The sequence below is a fragment of the Nuphar pumila genome, chromosome 15, assembly GCF_984573655.1.
Source record: "Nuphar pumila chromosome 15, dmNupPumi1.hap1.1, whole genome shotgun sequence".
In the NCBI taxonomy this organism is placed as follows: domain Eukaryota; kingdom Viridiplantae; phylum Streptophyta; class Magnoliopsida; order Nymphaeales; family Nymphaeaceae; genus Nuphar; species Nuphar pumila.
In genome coordinates, this window is record NC_143263.1 from 45,391,743 (window position 1) to 45,415,147 (window position 23,405).

Sequence of the window (23,405 nt, forward strand, 5' to 3'; positions counted from 1 at the left end):
GAAATTCTTTTAAGGAGGGTAGGATGTAATAAACGAAAAAAAAAGAAAAAAATTAATTTGGATTCGGGTCGGATCCGGACCCGGACCCGGACCCGGACCCGACCCGGACCCGAAGGGAGGCACCGCCTCCCGTGTTTTTAACACAGGGAGGCAGGGGTTTCAAAGATAACCCCTGCCCCCCTTCTTCCTCTCTCGGTCTCTCTCCCCCGACCGACTCTTTCCCCCTCGTTCGTCCCTGCGGCCACCGACGCCGGTGACTTGCTGTCGGCCACTGCCTTTATCCCGTGTGCTGCAGGGAGCCGACAGCCTCCGCTGTCGCCGCCGGCGACCACCAGCTTGCTCGAGTCTCCCCTCTGCAACCTCGCTGGCGACGCTCGCACGCCGACGAGCTTTCCTCAGGCGACCCCCTCCAGGTATGTTCCCTTCGTCCCTCTTCTCCTTCGTCTGTCTCTTCTCCCTCACTTCTCTGTTGCGCAGGGAGGGGCTGAGCCGCCTCCCTCAATCGCAAGGGAGGGGCAAAGCCCCCTCCTTGCTGCCTTAAAACCCCAGGGGCGGGGCAGAGCCCCCTCCCTGCGATGGGTTTTGCAAGGGAGGGGCCTAGGCCCCTCCCGATGCCTTTGTTAGCATGGGAGGGGTCGAGCCCCTCCCTATGTGCTATTATGGGGGAGGGGGTCGAGTTCCCCTCCCTGCTCCCTGCTACCTTTGACGGCAGGGGAGGGTCGAGCCCTCCCTGCTGCCTCTTTTGGCCAGGGAGGGGCTGCGCCCCTTTCCCTTTCCTCGCTGATATCCGGGAAGGGGCGTAACCCCCTTCCCTTTGTTTTCCCATTTGACAGGGGAGGGGCCCGACCCCCTCCCTATTCTCTCTCTCTTCTCGTTTGACAGGGAGGGCCGTGACCTCCCTCCCTGCTCTCTCTTGCTGACCGATCGGAGGGCACCAGCCTTTCGGCACCCTCCGCTCGGTGAGGTCACGGAAGGGGCGCAACCCCCCTTCCCTTCTCTTTTTCTTCTTTTGACCGCCGACAGGGGCTATGCCCCTGTTGACACCTTCTTTTCCAGCGTTGTGGCAGAGGCGACGCCCCTGTGTCGCCACCTTCCTTTCTGGTCGGAAGGTAGGGGTGATGCCTTTGCCGCCCCTGCCTTCGTTTGTTGTTCCGACAGGGGGGCTCCGCCCCGCTCCGCCCCCCTCGTACTCTGGCAGGTCGGCGGGGGCTGGACCCTAGCCACCTGAGTCTTCTACAAATAGGGAGCGGTTGCTCCCTGCTTGTCTTCTCGGTCTGCTTTGCCTGGCAGGGAGCAGGCCTCCCTGCCTCTGTTCGTTGGCATAAAGCCAGGGCTCTCCTCCCCTATTCCTGCCGCACTAAGCAAGGCTCGTGCCCCTGGCCTCTGCTTCCGCAGCGTGTCTGCAGGGAGCGAAGTCCCTTGTTTTGCTTCGCATCGGGTCTTGTCGGACCCACCTCCTGTTGTTTTCTTTATGGTTTAGCATACTAAAGTTCTAAGACCTCCAGGTTGAACGATGGTTCCTGCTCGCTCTTCATGGCTTGAGCTTGTGCTTACCTACGCAACTGGCATACGAAGACCGTCACCTCTCCAGGTAGGGGAAGATTGCACAAAAGACTTGGACAATTGAATTGAGTTCAATTAACTAAAAAGGACAATCTAATAAATATATATGTATATATATTTATATGAGTACGTATGTAACTCAAGGACGCGGTTTCGCGATCCTTGTCCTTTACTTTGCCGTCGTGCATCACGCAAAGGTTCTGCGTTGCACTCCTGCTTACGGTCTTTACTTTGCCGTTGCGTGTTGTGCCGGGGGTTTGCGTTGCACTTCTGCTTACCGCCTTTACTTTGCCGTCGCGCTTTGCGCCTAGGCTCTTGCCTTTGCATAGGTGTTGGTATTGCCTTGCTATTGCAGATGACGTGCAAGTTCTTGATCTTTGCGTATGCCTTAAAGGCATCCTCGTGGAGGATGCAAGGGGCATTTACCCCTCTCACTCTTGCGACAAGAGTTCAGTCGGGAGCGAGCGGCACATCCTCGTCTAAGGAGAGGGATACCTCGCAAGGATCCTGGCTCTTCGTGTGTGCAGTCCTGCAGAGTCGACTTGAGATTTCAGGGAGCTGCGCAAAAGCATCGAAGACTGCTCCAAATCGAAGCATTTGGAAGGATGTGACTGGCTGGTTCTGCTCGCCTTTTTGGCATATCTCGGGTGATCCCGAATTGGGGGTTCGAGCGAACTTCTTAGCGGGTGTTCTGTTGAGAAACCCGTATCCCGTCTATCGGGGCCAGTATCGAGTCATGCGAGACATGTAGATACCCCGATAGCGGATGTGATTCGAGATAATCACATGCATCATGTTGGCACAAGGTACTGCTGTTTCAAAAGATAAAGTAAAGTAGATAAACTTTACATCTTTGTGAAACACTCCTGTTGAGGCTTCTATTGAGGAGCTATACCCCCCTTTCATCCCAGAGTACTTGTAGTCGTGCACGACACGTCTAGTACTGCGATGATCGGATGAGACGATCGTGCGACCTCGAACAACGCTAAATGCAAAATGTTGAAATCACATAAATGGCCTCACATTCGCCTTCACAGGCAAGATGCTCGAGTGGTTTAAATACCACAGCATAGAATGGGTCGTTAGTTAAGCAACCCCTAACGTACCTATTCGCTTCTTTGTGTCTGTCAAGGGAGAGGACAGAGCGGTACAAACTCCAATGGACAGGTTGTTAACAACCACCCTACGGGCAACGATCCGGCCTCCCCAGTCATTGGAGTTAGGGGAAAGGGGCTACATTAGTTAGCTCAACACTTCTGCAGAAGTTGGATGCGTCCGTGGCACAGCCTCCTTTGGGGAATCCTCTCTCGGCTAAAGCCGTCCCTTTGGAGCGAACTCAACTAGATATTCGGGTTATTGAAAATACATAGAATAACAGACGCCCGAACTAGTCTCAGTTGGTTGTACGTTTTGCCTGCGCGTACCCGCAGGTTCGTAATTATCGAAACATAAGGTCTGTTCACACTGGTCGTTGGGTCGTGAGCTTCGCTTGCACTACTGTTTCTCTTGCACTACTGATTCGCTTGCACTACTGATTCGCTTGCACTACTGCTTCGCCTGCACTACTAATTCGCTTGCTTGCTCGATAGTTCAATATGCTACTCGTTGAGCTGTGTACGCCTGTCAAGGCGTTACTCTAGTTGGTTAAACTGCTTACGCAGTTCTTTGCGGAGTAATAAGGAGTTTGTCATACTAGTTAAATGCTTATAATAGTGGCATTATGCCAGTTGCTACATATTAGCATGTGACTTGCTTTATCCCTTGGTTGAACTATTTGGTGCTTATTGTAGCGTAACACTGGTTGGCTTGCATCTCTTATGATTGATGTGATTGCATACAGCTCGTAATCTACGAACTGGTGGCAACTAGGATTGTTGTGGTCGCTTGTCTTATAAGCTGCTTACATATTGTGATATAATTGTTGTCGTATGATTGCTTATGAATGGCTTGTGATGTAATGGTTTATGCCTTACGATTAAGTTAATTACTTGTTCATGGACTGAGCCATTTTATGGTAATTATATGTTTTACGAGCATTGCTATGAGTGCTTGTCTTATTTCAGTTGTTTTGTTTGGCTGACGGGTAGAGTTAGTTACCCTTCGCCCATAGAATCAACTGAATTGCCATATCTGTGCGTTCTCATGTGTCGTTTACACATGCTTTGAGGGCCTATTTGAGGATTGCAATATTCCTTGTGGCAATCATACGATGCGTAGGATTATATGCTTCTGCGCTGAGTGATACAATGCATATTGCTGATATACATGCTTGTACCCATATTGTGGCTACTGACCTCGAGAGCAGTCAACTGTTCGGAGCAGTCGATTGTATAGATGCGTGTATCACCGAGTAGGGTGTCTGACGAGCACCTGATCTCCAAAGGATTATCTGCGAGGGCGTGTATGATCAAGACCCGGTACCCGGCTAGAGTGGGAGATCTCTATGAGGATGTACACTGTCCACGAACGGGTAGCCGCAAGGACGGTGAACTCCTGTGAGGAAGTGTATGGTCCAAGATCAGGTATACCATCTAGAGCGAAATTCCTTGTGAGGTTATACATTTCCCAGACCAGGTGATCCGACGTTGATCTTGTTGTTGGTATTAGTAGCTATCGACCCCAAGAGCGGTCTTTTGTGTTGATGCGTGTATCGCAATGATTTTCATTAGATATGGCATATGTTGGGGATCGGTTTCCCAAAGGTTTCGCTGTGAGGTTATACATTTCCCAGATCGGGTGACCCGGCTAGACGGGAAGATTCTCTGTGAGGATGTACATTGTCCACGAACGGGTAGCCGCAAAGACGGTGAACTCCTGTGAGGAAGTGTAGGGTCCAAGATCAGGTATAACCTCTAGGGCGGTAATTCCTTGTCAGGTCGTATACCTCCCAGACCGAGCGATCCGATGTGGATCTTGTGTTTTTGCTTACCATAGAAAGTTATGATGAGCTGTGACGATCTTCTGAGATTGTTTGTGATAGCCAACTATGAATTCATAGTTTCGGCTTTCTGTTTTAGCATGATTACATGCATGACTCAGATGTGAGAATCAGATCGTTAGTGATTTGAGTTAGTGATCATGTTTTGGACCTTCTACGGAAGGGTGAGCTTCTCTGAGGAAGTATGAGGCCTTAGTGCGTCATAACCGATGACGATTAGCCGCGTAAGACTTTGAGAGATGAGAATTGGTTAAGGTTGTTCAGGACCACGCGTTTGTTAGAAGTAGTGAGCGACAAACGATGTCCTGATGGTGATTAGATGCAGAGACCTCGTTCTAGGAACGAGGACAAGCTTGTTGCGTAGTAGTTCTCAGCTTATGATCAAATGGATCGTATGCTGCGTTGGTCAGTTGCACTGCTTACTTGCTTTGAACTGCTTACCTGCGTTAAACTGCTTACTGTTTGCACTACTTACGCATTTGCACTGCTTACTCGCTCGCACGCCTTATTCGCTTGTACTGCTTACGTGTTTGCACTATTCACCTGCTTGTATTGCTTACCTGTTTAACTGCATATCTGCTTTAAACTGCGTAGCCTACTGAATTAAATGTACTTAATTCAGTTCCTTGTAGTCTCTCTTGTGCACCTACTAGTTTTTCGCGAAACTAACCCATTCTATGGGTACAGGTGATTATTAGGTACACTACGGGCGATGGCGCGATTGCAAGATGGCTTCAAGACTTCTTCTTCCTGCTCTTAGCTCGCGTCCTGGATGCTTGGGTTTGTATCGGATTTCCCTTAGGATATCCGAATCTTGTCAGTTTCGGTTCTTTTAGCTAACGTGCCCAAAGTTGTGAGCTTGCCTTATGATTTATCAAAGAAAAATCTTCCGCTGATTTCATAAACAAACTCTGAAGGAAAGAGATATTTTTAGTATCTTGCCTGTTTTTCTGAAAAGGTTCGCAAGTTTGAAATTTGGGGCGTTACAACTTGGTATCAGAGCTAAGGGAAGTAAGGATTCTTGACCATTGAGCATCCGCATCGCGCTGTAAGTATACAATTTTCCTCATTTTATAGATGTTTTTAGCGTTGTTAAGCTAAATGGCTTGACATGCTATGCTTATGTACCAGCATTGCTGGGGTTTTTGTGAACTACTCATGTTACGCATGAGTAGTACAGATGTTTTTGGCTTCTTTTTCGAGTTTCCTTAGATTTTGATCTTCGGTATCCCTTGTTTACATCAAGGATAGTAAAGAACTCGAACGAAGATTCGGCTGACGAATAGTCGAATATTAGCGAAAAATTCTCTGACTTGTATTTTTACACATGTACGCCAAGGTAATTTCGCGGACGAAATTCTTTTAAGGAGGGTAGGATGTAATAAACGAAAAAAAAAGAAAAAAATTAATTTGGATTCGGGTCGGATCCGGACCCGGACCCGGACCCGGACCCGGACCCGGACCCGACCCGGACCCGAAGGGAGGCACCGCCTCCCGTGTTTTTAACACAGGGAGGCAGGGGTTTCAAAGATAACCCCTGCCCCCCTTCTTCCTCTCTCGGTCTCTCTCCCCCGACCGACTCTTTCCCCCTCGTTCGTCCCTGCGGCCACCGACGCCGGTGACTTGCTGTCGGCCACCGCCTTTATCCCGTGTGCTGCAGGGAGCCGACAGCCTCCGCTGTCGCCGCCGGCGACCACCAGCTTGCTCGAGTCTCCCCTCTGCAACCTCGCTGGCGACGCTCCCACGCCGACGAGCTTTCCTCAGGCGACCCCCTCCAGGTATGTTCCCTTCGTCCCTCTTCTCCTTCGTCTGTCTCTTCTCCCTCACTTCTCTGTTGCGCAGGGAGGGGCTGAGCCGCCTCCCTCAATCGCAAGGGAGGGGCAAAGCCCCCTCCTTGCTGCCTTAAAACCCCAGGGGCGGGGCAGAGCCCCCTCCCTGCGATGGGTTTTGCAAGGGAGGGGCCTAGGCCCCTCCCGATGCCTTTGTTAGCAGGGGAGGGGTCGAGCCCCTCCCTATGTGCTATTATGGGGGAGGGGGTCGAGTTCCCCTCCCTGCTCCCTGCTACCTTTGACGGCAGGGGAGGGTCGAGCCCTCCCTGCTGCCTCTTTTGGCCAGGGAGGGGCTGCGCCCCTTTCCCTTTCCTCGCTGATATCCGGGAAGGGGCGTAACCCCCTTCCCTTTGTTTTCCCATTTGACAGGGGAGGGGCCCGACCCCCTCCCTATTCTCTCTCTCTTCTCGTTTGACAGGGAGGGCCGTGACCTCCCTCCCTGCTCTCTCTTGCTGACCGATCGGAGGGCACCAGCCTTTCGGCACCCTCCGCTCGGTGAGGTCACGGAAGGGGCGCAACCCCCCTTCCCTTCTCTTTTTCTTCTTTTGACCGCCGACAGGGGCTATGCCCCTGTTGACACCTTCTTTTCCAGCGTTGTGGCAGAGGCGACGCCCCTGTGTCGCCACCTTCCTTTCTGGTCGGAAGGTAGGGGTGATGCCTTTGCCGCCCCTGCCTTCGTTTGTTGTTCCGACAGGGGGGCTCCGCCCCGCTCCGCCCCCCTCGTACTCTGGCAGGTCGGCGGGGGCTGGACCCTAGCCACCTGAGTCTTCTACAAATAGGGAGCGGTTGCTCCCTGCTTGTCTTCTCGGTCTGCTTTGCCTGGCAGGGAGCAGGCCTCCCTGCCTCTGTTCGTTGGCATAAAGCCAGGGCTCTCCTCCCCTATTCCTGCCGCACTAAGCAAGGCTCGTGCCCCTGGCCTCTGCTTCCGCAGCGTGTCTGCAGGGAGCGAAGTCCCTTGTTTTGCTTCGCATCGGGTCTTGTCGGACCCACCTCCTGTTGTTTTCTTTATGGTTTAGCATACTAAAGTTCTAAGACCTCCAGGTTGAACGATGGTTCCTGCTCGCTCTTCATGGCTTGAGCTTGTGCTTACCTACGCAACTGGCATACGAAGACCGTCACCTCTCCAGGTAGGGGAAGATTGCACAAAAGACTTGGACAATTGAATTGAGTTCAATTAACTAAAAAGGACAATCTAATAAATATATATGTATATATATTTATATGAGTACGTATGTAACTCAAGGACGCGGTTTCGCGATCCTTGTCCTTTACTTTGCCGTCGTGCATCACGCAAAGGTTCTGCGTTGCACTCCTGCTTACGGTCTTTACTTTGCCGTTGCGTGTTGTGCCGGGGGTTTGCGTTGCACTTCTGCTTACCGCCTTTACTTTGCCGTCGCGCTTTGCGCCTAGGCTCTTGCCTTTGCATAGGTGTTGGTATTGCCTTGCTATTGCAGATGACGTGCAAGTTCTTGATCTTTGCGTATGCCTTAAAGGCATCCTCGTGGAGGATGCAAGGGGCATTTACCCCTCTCACTCTTGCGACAAGAGTTCAGTCGGGAGCGAGCGGCACATCCTCGTCTAAGGAGAGGGATACCTCGCAAGGATCCTGGCTCTTCGTGTGTGCAGTCCTGCAGAGTCGACTTGAGATTTCAGGGAGCTGCGCAAAAGCATCGAAGACTGCTCCAAATCGAAGCATTTGGAAGGATGTGACTGGCTGGTTCTGCTCGCCTTTTTGGCATATCTCGGGTGATCCCGAATTGGGGGTTCGAGCGAACTTCTTAGCGGGTGTTCTGTTGAGAAACCCGTATCCCGTCTATCGGGGCCAGTATCGAGTCATGCGAGACATGTAGATACCCCGATAGTGGATGTGATTCGAGATAATCACATGCATCATGTTGGCACAAGGTACTGCTGTTTCAAAAGATAAAGTAAAGTAGATAAACTTTACATCTTTGTGAAACACTCCTGTTGAGGCTTCTATTGAGGAGCTATACCCCCCTTTCATCCCAGAGTACTTGTAGTCGTGCACGACACGTCTAGTACTGCGATGATCGGATGAGACGATCGTGCGACCTCGAACAACGCTAAATGCAAAATGTTGAAATCACATAAATGGCCTCACATTCGCCTTCACAGGCAAGATGCTCGAGTGGTTTAAATACCACAGCATAGAATGGGTCGTTAGTTAAGCAACCCCTAACGTACCTATTCGCTTCTTTGTGTCTGTCAAGGGAGAGGACAGAGCGGTACAAACTCCAATGGACAGGTTGTTAACAACCACCCTACGGGCAACGATCCGGCCTCCCCAGTCATTGGAGTTAGGGGAAAGGGGCTACATTAGTTAGCTCAACACTTCTGCAGAAGTTGGATGCGTCCGTGGCACAGCCTCCTTTGGGGAATCCTCTCTCGGCTAAAGCCGTCCCTTTGGAGCGAACTCAACTAGATATTCGGGTTATTGAAAATACATAGAATAACAGACGCCCGAACTAGTCTCAGTTGGTTGTACGTTTTGCCTGCGCGTACCCGCAGGTTCGTAATTATCGAAACATAAGGTCTGTTCACACTGGTCGTTGGGTCGTGAGCTTCGCTTGCACTACTGTTTCTCTTGCACTACTGATTCGCTTGCACTACTGATTCGCTTGCACTACTGCTTCGCCTGCACTACTAATTCGCTTGCTTGCTCGATAGTTCAATATGCTACTCGTTGAGCTGTGTACGTCTGTCAAGGCGTTACTCTAGTTGGTTAAACTGCTTACGCAGTTCTTTGTGGAGTAATAAGGAGTTTCTCATACTAGTTAAATGCTTATAATAGTAGCATTATGCCAGTTGCTACATATTAGCATGTGACTTGCTTTATCCCTTGGTTGAACTATTTGATGCTTATTGTAGCGTAACACTGGTTGGCTTGCATCTCTTATGATTGATGTGATTGCATACAGCTCGTAATCTACGAACTGGTGGCAACTAGGATTGTTGTGGTCGCTTGTCTTATAAGCTGCTTACATATTGTGATATAATTGTTGTCGTATGATTGCTTATGAATGGCTTGTGATGTAATGGTTTATGCCTTACGATTAAGTTAATTACTTGTTCATGGACTGAGCCATTTTATGGTAATTATATGTTTTACGAGCATTGCTATGAGTGCTTGTCTTATTTCAGTTGTTTTGTTTGGCTGACGGGTAGAGTTAGTTACCCTTCGCCCATAGAATCAACTGAATTGCCATATCTGCGCGTTCTCATGTGTCGTTTACACATGCTTTGAGGGCCTATTTGAGGATTGCAATATTCCTTGTGGCAATCATACGATGCGTAGGATTATATGCTTCTGCGCTGAGTGATACAATGCATATTGCTGATATACATGCTTGTACCCATATTGTGGCTACTGACCTCGAGAGCAGTCAACTGTTCGGAGCAGTCGATTGTATAGATGCGTGTATCACCGAGTAGGGTGTCTGACGAGCACCTGATCTCCAAAGGATTATCTGTGAGGGCGTGTATGATCAAGACCCGGTACCCGGCTAGAGTGGGAGATCTCTATGAGGATGTACACTGTCCACGAACAGGTAGCCGCAAGGACGGTGAACTCCTGTGAGGAAGTGTATGGTCCAAGATCAGGTATACCATCTAGAGCGGAATTCCTTGTGAGGTTATACATTTCCCAGACCAGGTGATCCGACGTTTATCTTGTTGTTGGTATTAGTAGCTATCGACCCCAAGAGCGGTCTTTTGTGTTGATGCGTGTATCGCAATGATTTTCATTAGATATGGCATATGTTGGGGATCGGTTTCCCAAAGGTTTCGCTGTGAGGTTATACATTTCCCAGATCGGGTGACCCGGCTAGACGGGAAGATTCTCTGTGAGGATGTACATTGTCCACGAACGGGTAGCCGCAAAGACGGTGAACTCTTGTGAGGAAGTGTAGGGTCCAAGATCAGGTATAACCTCTAGGGCGGTAATTCCTTGTCAGGTCGTATACCTCCCAGACCGAGCGATCCGATGTGGATCTTGTGTTTTTGCTTACCATAGAAAGTTATGATGAGCTGTGACGATCTTCTGAGATTGTTTGTGATAGCCAACTATGAATTCATAGTTTCGGCTTTCTGTTTTAGCATGATTACATGCATGACTCAGATGTGAGAATCAGATCGTTAGTGATTTGAGTTAGTGATCATGTTTTGGACCTTCTACGGAAGGGTGAGCTTCTCTGAGGAAGTATGAGGCCTTAGTGCGTCATAACCGATGACGATTAGCCGCGTAAGACTTTGAGAGATGAGAATTGGTTAAGGTTGTTCAGGACCACGCGTTTGTTAGAAGTAGTGAGCGACAAACGATGTCCTGATGGTGATTAGATGCAGAGACCTCGTTCTAGGAACGAGGACAAGCTTGTTGCGTAGTAGTTCTCAGCTTATGATCAAATGGATCGTATGCTGCGTTGGTCAGTTGCACTGCTTACTTGCTTTGAACTGCTTACCTGCGTTAAACTGCTTACTGTTTGCACTACTTACGCATTTGCACTGCTTACTCGCTCGCACGCCTTATTCGCTTGTACTGCTTACGTGTTTGCACTATTCACCTGCTTGTATTGCTTACCTGTTTAACTGCATATCTGCTTTAAACTGCGTAGCCTACTGAATTAAATGTACTTAATTCAGTTCCTTGTAGTCTCTCTTGTGCACCTACTAGTTTTTCGCGAAACTAACCCATTCTATGGGTACAGGTGATTATTAGGTACACTACGGGCGATGGCGCGATTGCAAGATGGCTTCAAGACTTCTTCTTCCTGCTCTTAGCTCGCGTCCTGGATGCTTGGGTTTGTATCGGATTTCCCTTAGGATATCCGAATCTTGTCAGTTTCGGTTCTTTTAGCTAACGTGCCCAAAGTTGTGAGCTTGCCTTATGATTTATCAAAGAAAAATCTTCCGCTGATTTCATAAACAAACTCTGAAGGAAAGAGATATTTTTAGTATCTTGCCTGTTTTTCTGAAAAGGTTCGCAAGTTTGAAATTTGGGGCGTTACAGTATCCCTTTTTCTTAAAGTATTATGCATTATGAAACTATTTTCTTGCATATATTTCGCATATTTTAGTGTTTGTGGTACTTGAGAACCCTTTATTTTCGCATATCATATTTCACTTGTTAGCATGTTTTTAAATTTTTCTTTTTAAAATTGGTAAACTTGTTTGTTTTCTGAGATATATGATTGCTCAAAAATGGGTCTTATATCATGTTTTTTAAAAACAAAAAAATTAATGTCAATCCTACTTGAACACGTCTATGGCTTTAGGAGTTTTCTATTTTTATGTTGACTTCAAGTGTTAAAAGCTTGAAGTTCATTTTTTCCATGCTTTTGTGCACTTGTGAGAGTTCTCCTTGTGCCCTTGTGCACACTTCTTGTTTTTAGCATTGTGTTTATACACAGATATTTGTTTTATATAAGATTTTTTACATGAATGAACACACATGGTTGTAATAAAAATCTTTTATATGTGTAGGAAGTGCTTAAAGAAAGTTTGGTTGAGATTGAAAATTTTAGTATATAAAGGATTGTGATAATTCACATACTTCTCTACGCATTCATCGATTACCCATCACATATAATAGTAATTTATGTTTTTCAAAATTGTCTTCCATTATGTAAGATTGATGATTTTTACATAGTTATTTCATGATTGACTTATAAGTCAACTTCTAAAATTATATATGTTTTCTTGCTAAATGAGTATTATTGGTTTTTGCTTAATACTCTTGACTCTCATATGAAACCTAATTTGTTTTGAGATACTCTCTTGTTTGTGTGTCTTAGTGCACTTTTTGCGAAAATTTGATATATGAATTTGGTAATTCTTGAATGTAAATTTCTCACATTTGAATTAAGTCTTTCATTTTTTTGTATGAACCCTAAGTGGTTCTTGTTAATGATAACTATTTGTGAGAATTCCGCGATCTTTGTGAAAAGAAGGATTGTAAAGGTCCTTAAATGTTTTTGGTTTATTTAAAGAATCTTTAAAAGTTTTTGTGGTAAGTATTAAAATTCCATATTGTATTTATTGCATAATAAGATCTTTTGGTATAAAAGATTTCATTAGTTTGGATTTTCTTCTAATGGTGCAAGTTTATAAACTTGTTTGTTTGTATTTTTCACATGAGATTTCCAAACCTCTTGATTATATCACTTCTATTAAAAGATGCCTACGTTGGCCGTAATATGTCCTCATTTTCTTACATTGAATTGAAAATATAATTGCATAATTAAAGCTTGAGAGACTCAAGCATTGCCCTCTTTCAATAGATACATGCCTTTGTGCATGTTTGCTTATTTTTACTCCTTTGTGCGTATTTGTTCAAGTGTTGTGTGAGTGCCTTTGTGCACATCTTCTTCAAAGTATTTGTGCTTGTATGCGTATTGTCTCTTTTGTGAAAGTATTAGTGCTTGTTTGAATACTCTTTAAATAAGCTTTTATATTTTAGTGTCTTTCTCAAGGCTTGTGTATGTATTGTCCCTTAGTGGACTTAGCTATTGACTCTTTTATTTGTCCATTGTAGGACATTGTAAGTGCTTATAGCATTTTTATGTCTCCGCATATCTTATTACAATCAAGGAATATTAAAGCTTGGTTTTAGTCTTGATTATCCCAAAATGTTGTCTTTAAAGCGTATTTTTTGCCTTTTATGGCACTCTTATGTTGTCCATCACAAGTTGTTATATAATGCATCCTTTTTTGCCTTGTTATTACAGAAATGTTTGTTGAGGTGAGTTATGTGAACCTTGTGTTATGTCATTTTAGATTGTCAACTTGTAGTTTGACTCTAAATGACATGTTATGTGATCTCTGATTATGAGTGTGTCACTCGTTTGTTTTTGGCCATTGATTTTATTTTGGATGCTTTTAATTATGTATACCTGTGATGGATGTCTAAGGTTTGAAACCATAGTGTTTCAAGGTATATTGAAAATTAATGTTCTTTAATTGTATTTTCATTACAAACTTCCTTACCTCAAGTGTTTTATCCTTTTATGCCTCTTATCTAAGTGTCATCATATGTAGACAAGAAATATATTGGTTTTGTTCTCTTGATCTAGTAGCTGAACACACTTGTTTTGAGCGTCATTATATGTAGACAAAGATTGTTATTTTGCACCATTGTGTTTGATGTTAGCCCATGGTTGGCTTTTGTGTCCTTGTTCTAGTCGCCGATACACTCATTTTAAGTGTCATTTTATGTATACAAGAGATGTGTTGTCACACCTTAGTGTGTGTTTTAGCCCATGGTTGGCTCTGCACTCTTATTCTAGTAGCTGTACATACTTGATTTAGAGTGTCATTATATCTAGACAAGAGATGTTTATTGACATTTTTATGTGTGATTTTTAGTTCATGTTGGCATTTGTACTCTTGTTCTAGTTGCTAATATACTCATTTCAAGTATTATTATATGTAGACAAAAGATGTTTACACACCTTTGTGTGTGTCTTTGGCCCTTTGGTGGCATTATATTTATGTTCTTGTTCTAATCGCTTATACACTTGATTTGAGGGTTTTTGGAGGTCTAATAAGGTGATTGCTTGTAGTGGATGAACTATTGTTGAGATTTACAAAAATCCATATTTATGAAAATTTAAAATTTGGTTTTAATATGAGATTTTCTAATTCATGTTCATTTTATAGCACAATTGTTATGTGTACATGTTTTCTTTTAATCAAAGAATATATTTTGGTTGTTTTGTCTCATAAGTGAAACTTTTAAACTCTTGTGTTTTATACACTCTCTTTTATCATATGCTCTTGAGCATTTCCTTTGTGAAATCTCCTTTAAAAGAATTGCTCAATTCAATAACACTTGTCTTTCCCGTCTTGTAAGCTCAAGTAATATACTTGATTAAAGTATGATTGGAGCATGTTCATTAAATGACCTTTTTAGTGTATTCATTTCATTACATGATATTGTATGCATATGCTCACAATGGCTTTTTAACCCCTCGCTCAATTAAGATTCATATATTTTCTTATGTGTTGCCTCTTTGAAGGCTTCTTATGTTGTCCCTTCGTGGACTATTTATTTATTCCCATTGTGGGTTCGTATTTGTCCATTGTTGGACTTTATGAATGCATTAAGCATTCTTATTTTTCGCCTACTTTTTTACATGATATTATACATTTCCACATACACTTTAAAATTTTCTCATTTTTACTTATTTTCAAGGATATGTTTTTAAAGGTTGGTCTTCTAAAAACAGTTTGCAAGCATAAGTAATTATCTTGTCCTGACGAATACTGTGCTTTAAATAAAATAATTATGCCTTTACTATGCATAGAATATCTTTTTGCACCATTGTTCTTTTTTGATGAATCATATGATATGATTTTGATTGATTCATCTTGTTTGAAATATTCCACTTGATTAAAGTGTAAAGATATCTTTTACTTGGACCTTTTCTTGGTTTGTTCCACAGGATCTTGAAGATGAGATAGAAAGGAGTATCTTGGATAGATCATGTAAGGTGTTCACCATTAAAGACAATTGGAGGAAGACATTTGCAAATTTCAATGGCATCCTTACTGAAGACTCTTGAAGCCTTGAGATTCTTCCTCTTGTGTTCTTCAATCTTTTTGTTCCCCCACGCAAAGTTTGAGGGGGGTGTTAAAATGTATTCTTTAATCATTGTAATCATATATATAAAATATATATTTCTCTATTATTAGCCATAGGGGTAGTTTAGTCATTTCACTTAATTTTACACATATTCTATCTAACAAACATGATTGTAATCCTTATTATTTTTTATTATTTTTTCCTTTTTTATTTTTGTACTTCTCAAAGTACAATAAGGGGCCCACTCTTAGAGACGTTGGGCCCCTCCAACGTCTATAAGAGGAGCCCCTCCTTGCTTCTCTTGTGTGTTATAAATAGGGGACTTCCCCTTGTATTTTAGATATTCTTGAGGGAGCTTTAGCTCCATTGTAAAAGGGTTTTTACCCTATTTCTCATAATAAAGAAATATTCTTTTAGCCTTTTGGCTTAACCCCTTCGTGGGTTTATGAGTTTAGCACTTTATGTGCTTTTGGTTGCCCCTTAGTGGGTTTGTGTATTTGCACCTTAAGTGTGCATTTATGGGTTCATTATCAAACCCTTTGTTTTCTAACAATTCCAAGATGAGTTTTTTCTTGGCATATTTCGGCAAGAGACTCATTTAAGAGACATTGAGGAGGATATATGAAGAAGGGAATATCTAACTTGTTCAAACTCGAGTCTAGCCATGACCAATACTTCATCTCCTCTTTTGGTCATTCCAAGATGAGTTTCTTCTTGACATATTTCGACAAGAGACACATTTAAGAGACATTGAGGAGGATATATGAAGAAGGGAATATCTAACTTGTTCAAACTCCGGTCGTAGACCATGCAAAAATTGAAAAAAATGTTTTCTCCATTTGCTCTTGCCTAAGTTCTATATCCGCGACTACTTTCCAATTGGGTTCAAGCAGTACTAACTCATCACACAAAAGAGATAAGACACTAAAGTAGTCTCGGGCACTCATGTCACCTTGTTTAGTAGACCTAATCTACTCTTGCAACAAATATTGTCTTTCAAGATCCTTTTTGGTATACATATCCTTCATAAATGATCATGCCTTATTTGCCTTTCTAAACATGGCAATGTTAACACATATCTTAATATCCACATTATTCATGAACCATACAAGGATTTTGACATGGTTGTTTTTCCAATCCTCTATTTTCAATTGATGTTCATATATAGCTTTGATTCAGTCTTCTCCTTCAACAGCCTTCCCTTGACCTCCTTCAAGTTTGGCAAGCTTTAGTTAAGAATCAGGAGTAGTGCCAAGCACATACCCCCAAAGCTTCTTTCCCTTGAGGTGGTTCTCCATTGCATCAGACCACATTATATAGTTACTTCCATTGAGTTTAAAAGAAAGCTCAATATTGGCATCTTGCTCCATGATGAAGGTGAAGAGCAAAAAAAAGAGAAAGATAGAAGTAGAAAGAGGAAGATCGTCACGAACAAGCCGACCACGAGCACCTAGCCCCTTGATCACCATAAACCACATGTTCCAAGGTCAATAACTCGTATTGCTCTGATACCACGTAATGAAATCAAAGTGTGCAAAAAAATAATGCCACTAAAGGGCTACGAGAGAATAAAGTGTGCACAAACACAAAAGCCACTAATGAGCAAAATAGAATAAGCTACAAGGGCTAGCACAAAACCACGCACAAAGAGTAAGAGAGCACAAAATATATAAAATTATTTTGTATTAAAATGCTAAAGACAAGCATACATGAAGAGAGGCCAAAGACCACTTTATATAGGCATTTCAGAGGCTCTTAGAGCAGTTGAGGAGCTCCTAACTGCTCTAAGGTCATTTGACCTTTATGTCCTTCGTCTAAAACAAAACAACAAAATAGAAAAAAATAAAAAGGAAAAGACAACTTCCCTAATTAGCAACACCTATTATATATCAGTGAAAAGACAAAAATACCTAGAGGGTATTACCTATTACATTAATACATAAACATGTATACATATCAGGGTTACCGGAAGCACCTATATAGGCGGGGAAGCGCGCTTTCCCAAAACGGGATTCAGAAGCGCAAACCGCCACACTTCCGAAACGCCAGGAGAAGCGCCCTTTTGAAATGGGAAGCACGCTTCCCTTTTAAGAAGACACGTGCTTCCCCTTCAATAGGAATCGAGCTTCCCCTAATTGGGAAGGAAGCATGCTTCCCCTAAATGGGAAGCGTGCTTCCTATTAAAGGACATTTTTAGCCCTTACAAATTCAGTTTTTATAAAAAAAACACAAAAGAATGAAATACCTGTTTTTTTAAAGGGTATAACAGTCTTTTTGGGCATATAAAAGGGAAAGTCGATGCCCTATTTGACTTTCCCAAGTCTTTCCTCTCTCTCTCTCTCTCTATCATTTTCGGCGATGACCTCCTTTGACGACCTTCGACGACGGGCGACGATGGGTGTAATATTCAGGTATGCCCGTCTCTCTCACTCCTCTCCCTCTCTCGCTTCTCTCTGTCTCTCACTCGTTCTTTGTCTATCTGTCTCTTACTCTATTTTCCTTTGTCACTCACTCATTCTCCGTCTCTCTATCTCTCACTCTCTTTCCCTCTGTCTCTCACTCTCCTCTCCCACTCTCGCTTCTCTCTGTCTCTCTGCCACTCACTCACTCTCCCTCTGTCTCTAGCTCTCTTTACTTCTGTCTATCACTTTCTTTCCCCTTGTCTCTCCCATTTTTGTTTCTTCCCCTATTTTTGGATCTTGTTTCTTGTGATGATATCATGATATGAGACTTTAAAGTGTACATTTGATTATTTGAAAGTTTTAATAAGACTTTGTCAATCAGTTAGCTTATATAAAAGTAGTTTGATTATTTGATATATGCAGCTATAATAATTGAAAAGTGTGATTCATATTTCATACAATTCAAAATTTCAAATCATATTAGCAATTTGGATCATTTTTTTCTTGTAGGTTCTGTTATCGGGTTTTCTTTTTCGGTTTTCTATAGTTTGGGAATATAATAAATAACTAAATATTGTGGGTGATCTTATTTATATGAAGTTATGAACTAAATATAATGGCTGGTTCACTTTTATAAGAATTAAGTGTGGGGTCTTCAACGGTGCATATATGGCAAGCTCCTCACTTTGTTTGGACTTTGGGTTATGCTGGTCAAAACTCAAAAGCTCATGTATGAATAGGGAATATCGATAAATATATTGGGGGAACTTTAGGCTTTTTTATGTGATTTTTTGTATTTTTTCTGCAATCATTCTCTAATTTTTATGCTATATAGTAATACTCTTGCTGATTTACTAACGTTATCTAGTCATGTTTTATTTTGTCAATGATAATATAAATCTTATATTTTGATAAATTAGAAAAATATACATTTTGCTTCCCTTTCATTTCCTACTCGCTTCCCACTTATATCCTAGGCCGCTTCCCATTTCATTTGCCCTTCAAATCCTTGTTCCCTTCCAGCTTGCTTCCTAGGTCACTTCACCCTCGCTTCTAAGACAATTCTCGGTTCGCTTATAAGTTGTACCACACTTTTCACTTCCTAAAAATTTAGAAGTGCCTCGCTTCCCAGTCCCGCTTCCTCAACTGACAACTCTAATACATAATATATTTTAACAATATATTCATCCAAAATGCCCAATTGTTGGCAATTATGTTATTGCTGGCCAAGACAACAATGAATATTGGTTTTCAACTGGAGAAACTTTAGCTAAGTCAGTAGGTCCAATAGTGACTGAACTTGACAAAAGAAAATCATGAAGTCCTTAGTTTGAACAATAAAAATAAAAGATCAACAGTCACAAGAGAAAAATAACAGTTTGACAAAAGAAACCGCAATGCAGAAAATAAATCTAGATAAATAAATTCATTAAGTATCAAAACCCTCGGTGCATTGGGTCCTACTAATTCATCTGGACTACCAGCCAGTCTCCAAAATCTTCTAAATAAGCATTTAAACCATGTTTGTGACTACTACAATAAGGAGCTTGTAGATGGATAAAATAGAAAACGGACACAAGGTGATATCAATATAAGCTGATAGAAAGTCATGAACCTTGGTTTTTGTTTCACAATGAACATCAAGTTGTTGCACTCGCAAGGAAAGATAGCCTGCTACTTGACTTCCCAAACACCAAGGAAGGAAGTGGCATCCTGGATCAAGCACATCATCAAACCTTCCAAATGTCTCTTTAATAGCGACTGTTGACTGGTCGACTTGTAAGCAGCAAAGCAATTGCCCCATGATCTGCCTCCTATAGAAAAGGAATGATTATTCAACATAAAAAAACTGAACAACCATGCAGAAACAAGTGTACTATTTGACATAGTCATCAAGAGGGAGAAAACTATACAGCATCAACTCAACACCAAGTTTCACAATTTGGACAACTAGAATAGTCCATGAATATCATTTGTTAAGCTCTAAGTATATTGTTTGCACATAAAAATCATGTCATTGTGTAACGCCAACTATCTGTCACAAATGATTATGGCATATATCAGGCATCCAAGTATCAATGGCCACATTACCCAACTACTGCTGATCATTTGCAGACTTGCATATAGAAATATCTTATAATTTGATAAGCAAATACTTAACTTCTGTATGTCTTCCTTAGAAGTACAGGAAGATACCAAACTAATAGGATGACATGAATGACCAAACTATAAAAAAAAATGCAGATTTGCAAGGGCAAAAGTAAATTTTTGAATTATAGAGAAGTAATACACTGAGCACCCGTTGTCCAAAACTTACAGCTTGCTAATTTCTTCAACAGTTAATTAAAATATCTAAGTCATGGTTGGAGCACAATTCAAGCATCTAAAAAAACAGCACTTCCCCATAAAGACTCCACCAAGGGGCACCAACAATTTGCGTTTAAAACTGCCCTTTTTAGACTTTTACAGTTAAAAGAGATATCAAGCAACCACACACATGCACACATGACACAAATGTAACTTGGTTCTACCCAGGGAAGGGTCTATGTCCACGGCTGGAAAGGTTTCACTCTCTATCTCTCTTAGGGATGGCAGTGGACCGGGGCGGGGGGACAAGGTCTCCACCCCCGCCCCGTCTAAAAATCCTGCCCTCCATCCCCGCACAGGTCTTGATTTTAACTTTCATCCCCATTTCATGTCCTCCATCTCCGGTCCAAACGGGGGGAGGCGGGGCGGGGCCCCATTTCCCCTGTCCACTGCCATCCCTAAAGAAGGATCGGAGACGGGGCGGGGAAAAGCGTAAGTCCATTCCTGCACGGGTTTTGATTTTAACTTCCATCCCCGCACATGTCTTGATTTTAACCTTCATCCCCGCCTCCATCCCCATTCCGTGCCCTCCATCTCCGGTCCAAACAGGGGGAGGCGGGGCGGGGCCTCGTTTCCCCTCAGTCCAATGCCATCCCTAAAGAAGGATTGAGGACGGACAGGGCGGGGAAAAGCGTAAGTCCATCCCCGCCTCCATCCCCGCATGGGTTTTGATTTTAACCTCCATCACCGTTTCATGTCCCCCATACCCAGTCCAAACAGAGTGGGGCCCCATTTCCCCTCATCCACTGCCATCCCTAAAGAAGGATATGGGACGGGACAGGGTGGAGAAAAGTGTAAGTCCATCCCCGCCTCCATCCCCACACGGGTTTTGATTTTAACCTCCATCCCCGTTTCATGTCCTCCATCCCCGGTCCAAACCGGCGAGGTCCCATTTTCCCCCCGGTCCACTCCCATCCCTAATCTCGCTTCACACGTTTTCAGAGATGAGAGGTTCTCTTAAATAGAAAAAATAGAGGTTACATGACCCCTTCCACTATCTTATCGTTGGCATTAGCTGGGACGTCCATTGAATGAGTCGGGCCCAGATCCTTAACACAATTCGACACGACAAGGCAATCTTGTGGACATGACATAACAATTTAACATTAATAAACAACTTTAAGTCATGGTTTCACAGGAAAGATCACAACCACGCAATTTCGGTCGTTCTCTTATTGTTTGTGACTTTGTTTCCAAAGAGCCTTAACCATAACTCTTTCAGAAATTGAACAAGACGTGCAAACAACCCACACAACGGAAATGTTCAAACCATGCCCAAGGAAAAAGGAAGAAAACACAAAGGGGTGTATGGAATCACACAAACTTGATTGAAAAAGAGAATGAAGAAAACCAAACAGACTGAGTCGATGATGATTGAAGAAGGAATTAACCGTTGCACGGTTAGCCCTACCTCGAGAAGGTACTTCGCCTGTTGGCAAACAGAACAAAGAGAAAAGAGAACAAACGCATTTGATTTATAATAACGGGAGTAGTTTCCTTTCCGCCCCCACAAGGAATATTGGAAACCACTATGCCGCCTTCCCACGGTTCCTCCTTACCAATCACAGCCAGCAAATGGGCCCAGTCAGCCTGATCAGTCCTGAGCCACGCCCCCATTGGTCCCACATTTTGGAGTTTTTTTTTTTTTAATTTATAACCCGAAGAAACCTCATCCGCCACAAAGACCTGGTAGCGCTGGCTCACCCTGCCATACCTAAGGGTCATCGTGCCAACAGCGTAAAACTACTAAGCTAGGACTCCTGCCTCAAGGGCCTATGCAGAGTAGTGACACTCATGAGAATCGAACCTTAACTGCCGGTCTAGCAGCCAAGCCCCACCCCCACTACGCCATCACCCCCTGGGGCATTTTTTGAGGAGTTTAGCACTTAAGCTCAGAACTCGGAGAGAGCAGATCAGATCAGGTGATGTGCATGTTGTAGACGGTGAGGATGCCAAAACACTTTTCTCACGGGCTCAGAGGCAGGGCACTGACTGGTTCAACTTTTTCATTGACTTGGTCTAAGGAGGGTCAGTTCCGAGATGGGCTTGGAATCGGCATCCATGTACTGAACCTGGCGTATGACTCATGCCAAAAATTGGAGGTAGAGAGTGTTAGGCACAGTGGTCGTGTCGTCATTCGGGTTTTACCTCAAAGGGGGCAGGCCCATTAAGCGACGCGATCATTGGTGAGGGTCAAAAAAGGTCTCAGTATTTTAGATAGAGACCAAGCCAAAGATACATGGGTCCGGGTCTGGTGCACAAGCCCAATAAGACTGGTATTGGGCAGCCATGGGTCCGGGTCTGATGCACAAGCCCAATAAGATCGGGCAGCCGAAACAGAGAAGGGGCATAACGGTAATTTGATCAAGAGCGCAGGTAACAAGCAACAAGCAACAACTTATATATTTACTAATTTCAAAATAAGGAATAAAGCCGAAATTTCATCGGAGTGAACGACACCATTAAAAAAAAATCATGGAAATGAAGCTGATAAACCAAATTTACTCTCGTCATTTTTAGCGGCGAAATTCTGAAAATAAAAAAGGAATGCATCAGAAGAATCAACAATTCAAGAAAATTAGATAAAAATCCATCAAGATAAACCAAATTTTCTGTCAATACAACACAAAAACAAAAAATAAGAAGAAGCTTGCCAGAATGACGATTTCCTTATTCCCTTTATTTTGCTAAAAAAAAAACATTTAAACAAAGAGACCAACAAATCGAAGAATCCTCACATTACACGCCAAAGAAAAAAGAACGTAAATTGTAATAAGATCACGATAGGCATGAAAATTTGAGCAGTTTTCGTGGTTTCAACAACGAGAAATTAGGGTTTTCTTCCGGAAAAAAAGCTATGGTTCCCTTAGATTGATTCAACAAGGCACGTCAGAATCACGATAATTTACCAAAAAAACATTCAATTCGTGAAACGTAAACAAGAAAATAACCTCCCGAGCGAACAATCAAGAGTTCATCCTGAAAAAGGAAAAAGAAATCTTCGGGATAAACCAATGAATACTACAGGAGAAAGGGAAGGAGATGATCGGAAATTCCAGATCCGGTTCGCTTACCCGATACGACTCTCTCCCTCGCGTGTGACCGAGTCTCATAAAGCGCCCGATCCAGCGCGATCCTGAACGGAGAAGCAGGGCGGAAGGAAGACGACTCTCTCTCTCTCTCTCTCTCTTGGGGGCGAGAACAAATATATGGTACCGAAGCTGAAGAGTTTACCCCCATGAACTTCGAAAATTACGGTTCTACCGCTATCATTTTTTAGAATGATGCGGGGTGCAAACGGATCGCATGCAGTCGTCCGGATCATAGTTGATCCGATTACAAATTTTAAGAGATTTGAATCCAAACCTGGATGAGATGATGCAGTAGGATTGAATCTCAAGTTGAACTGTATATGGTAATACTGGATCAAGAGGATATGTTTGGGAGCCTTAGATCAGAGGTGCGTTGCGTTCCTGCCGATGCTCTCTTGCTCTCGGCTGTTTGGGAGCGGAATGCATTGAAAATGGAGTTGGCAGTTCCACATCACAATTATAGACCATTCTTAAGAAAGATGTCTTTCGCAATTCTACGCTCAAGAGTTAATACCGTGTTTTGGCAAGGCATGGAAATAGTGCTTCTCTCTCAAGGCAAGGATCCCAAACAAAGCTTAAAGCAAGTTGAGGAGTTCCACATGTAATAAGAATAGA

General features: G+C 43.4%; 1 protein-coding gene across 3 annotated transcripts in view; it reads right to left on the minus strand.

Moving 5' to 3' along the window:
• Positions 1-22,891, minus strand: part of LOC149815301 (hypersensitive-induced response protein 1) — a 43,714-nt gene extending 20,823 nt beyond the window's left edge. Inside the window, exons 1-2 of one of the 3 annotated variants that reach the window (XM_089990310.1) lie at positions 22,773-22,891; positions 18,947-19,145 (exon numbers count right to left, since the gene is read on the minus strand). In XM_089990310.1, the coding sequence (XP_089846436.1) occupies positions 18,947-19,135 (189 nt within the window). In that variant the 5' untranslated portion in view covers positions 19,136-19,145; positions 22,773-22,891. Of the gene's footprint in view, positions 1-18,946; positions 19,146-21,109; positions 21,125-22,772 lie in introns of those variants that run through there. The other 2 variants (XM_089990309.1, XM_089990311.1) reach the window with 2 other exon arrangements.
• Between the last annotated feature and the right edge of the window lie 514 nt (positions 22,892-23,405).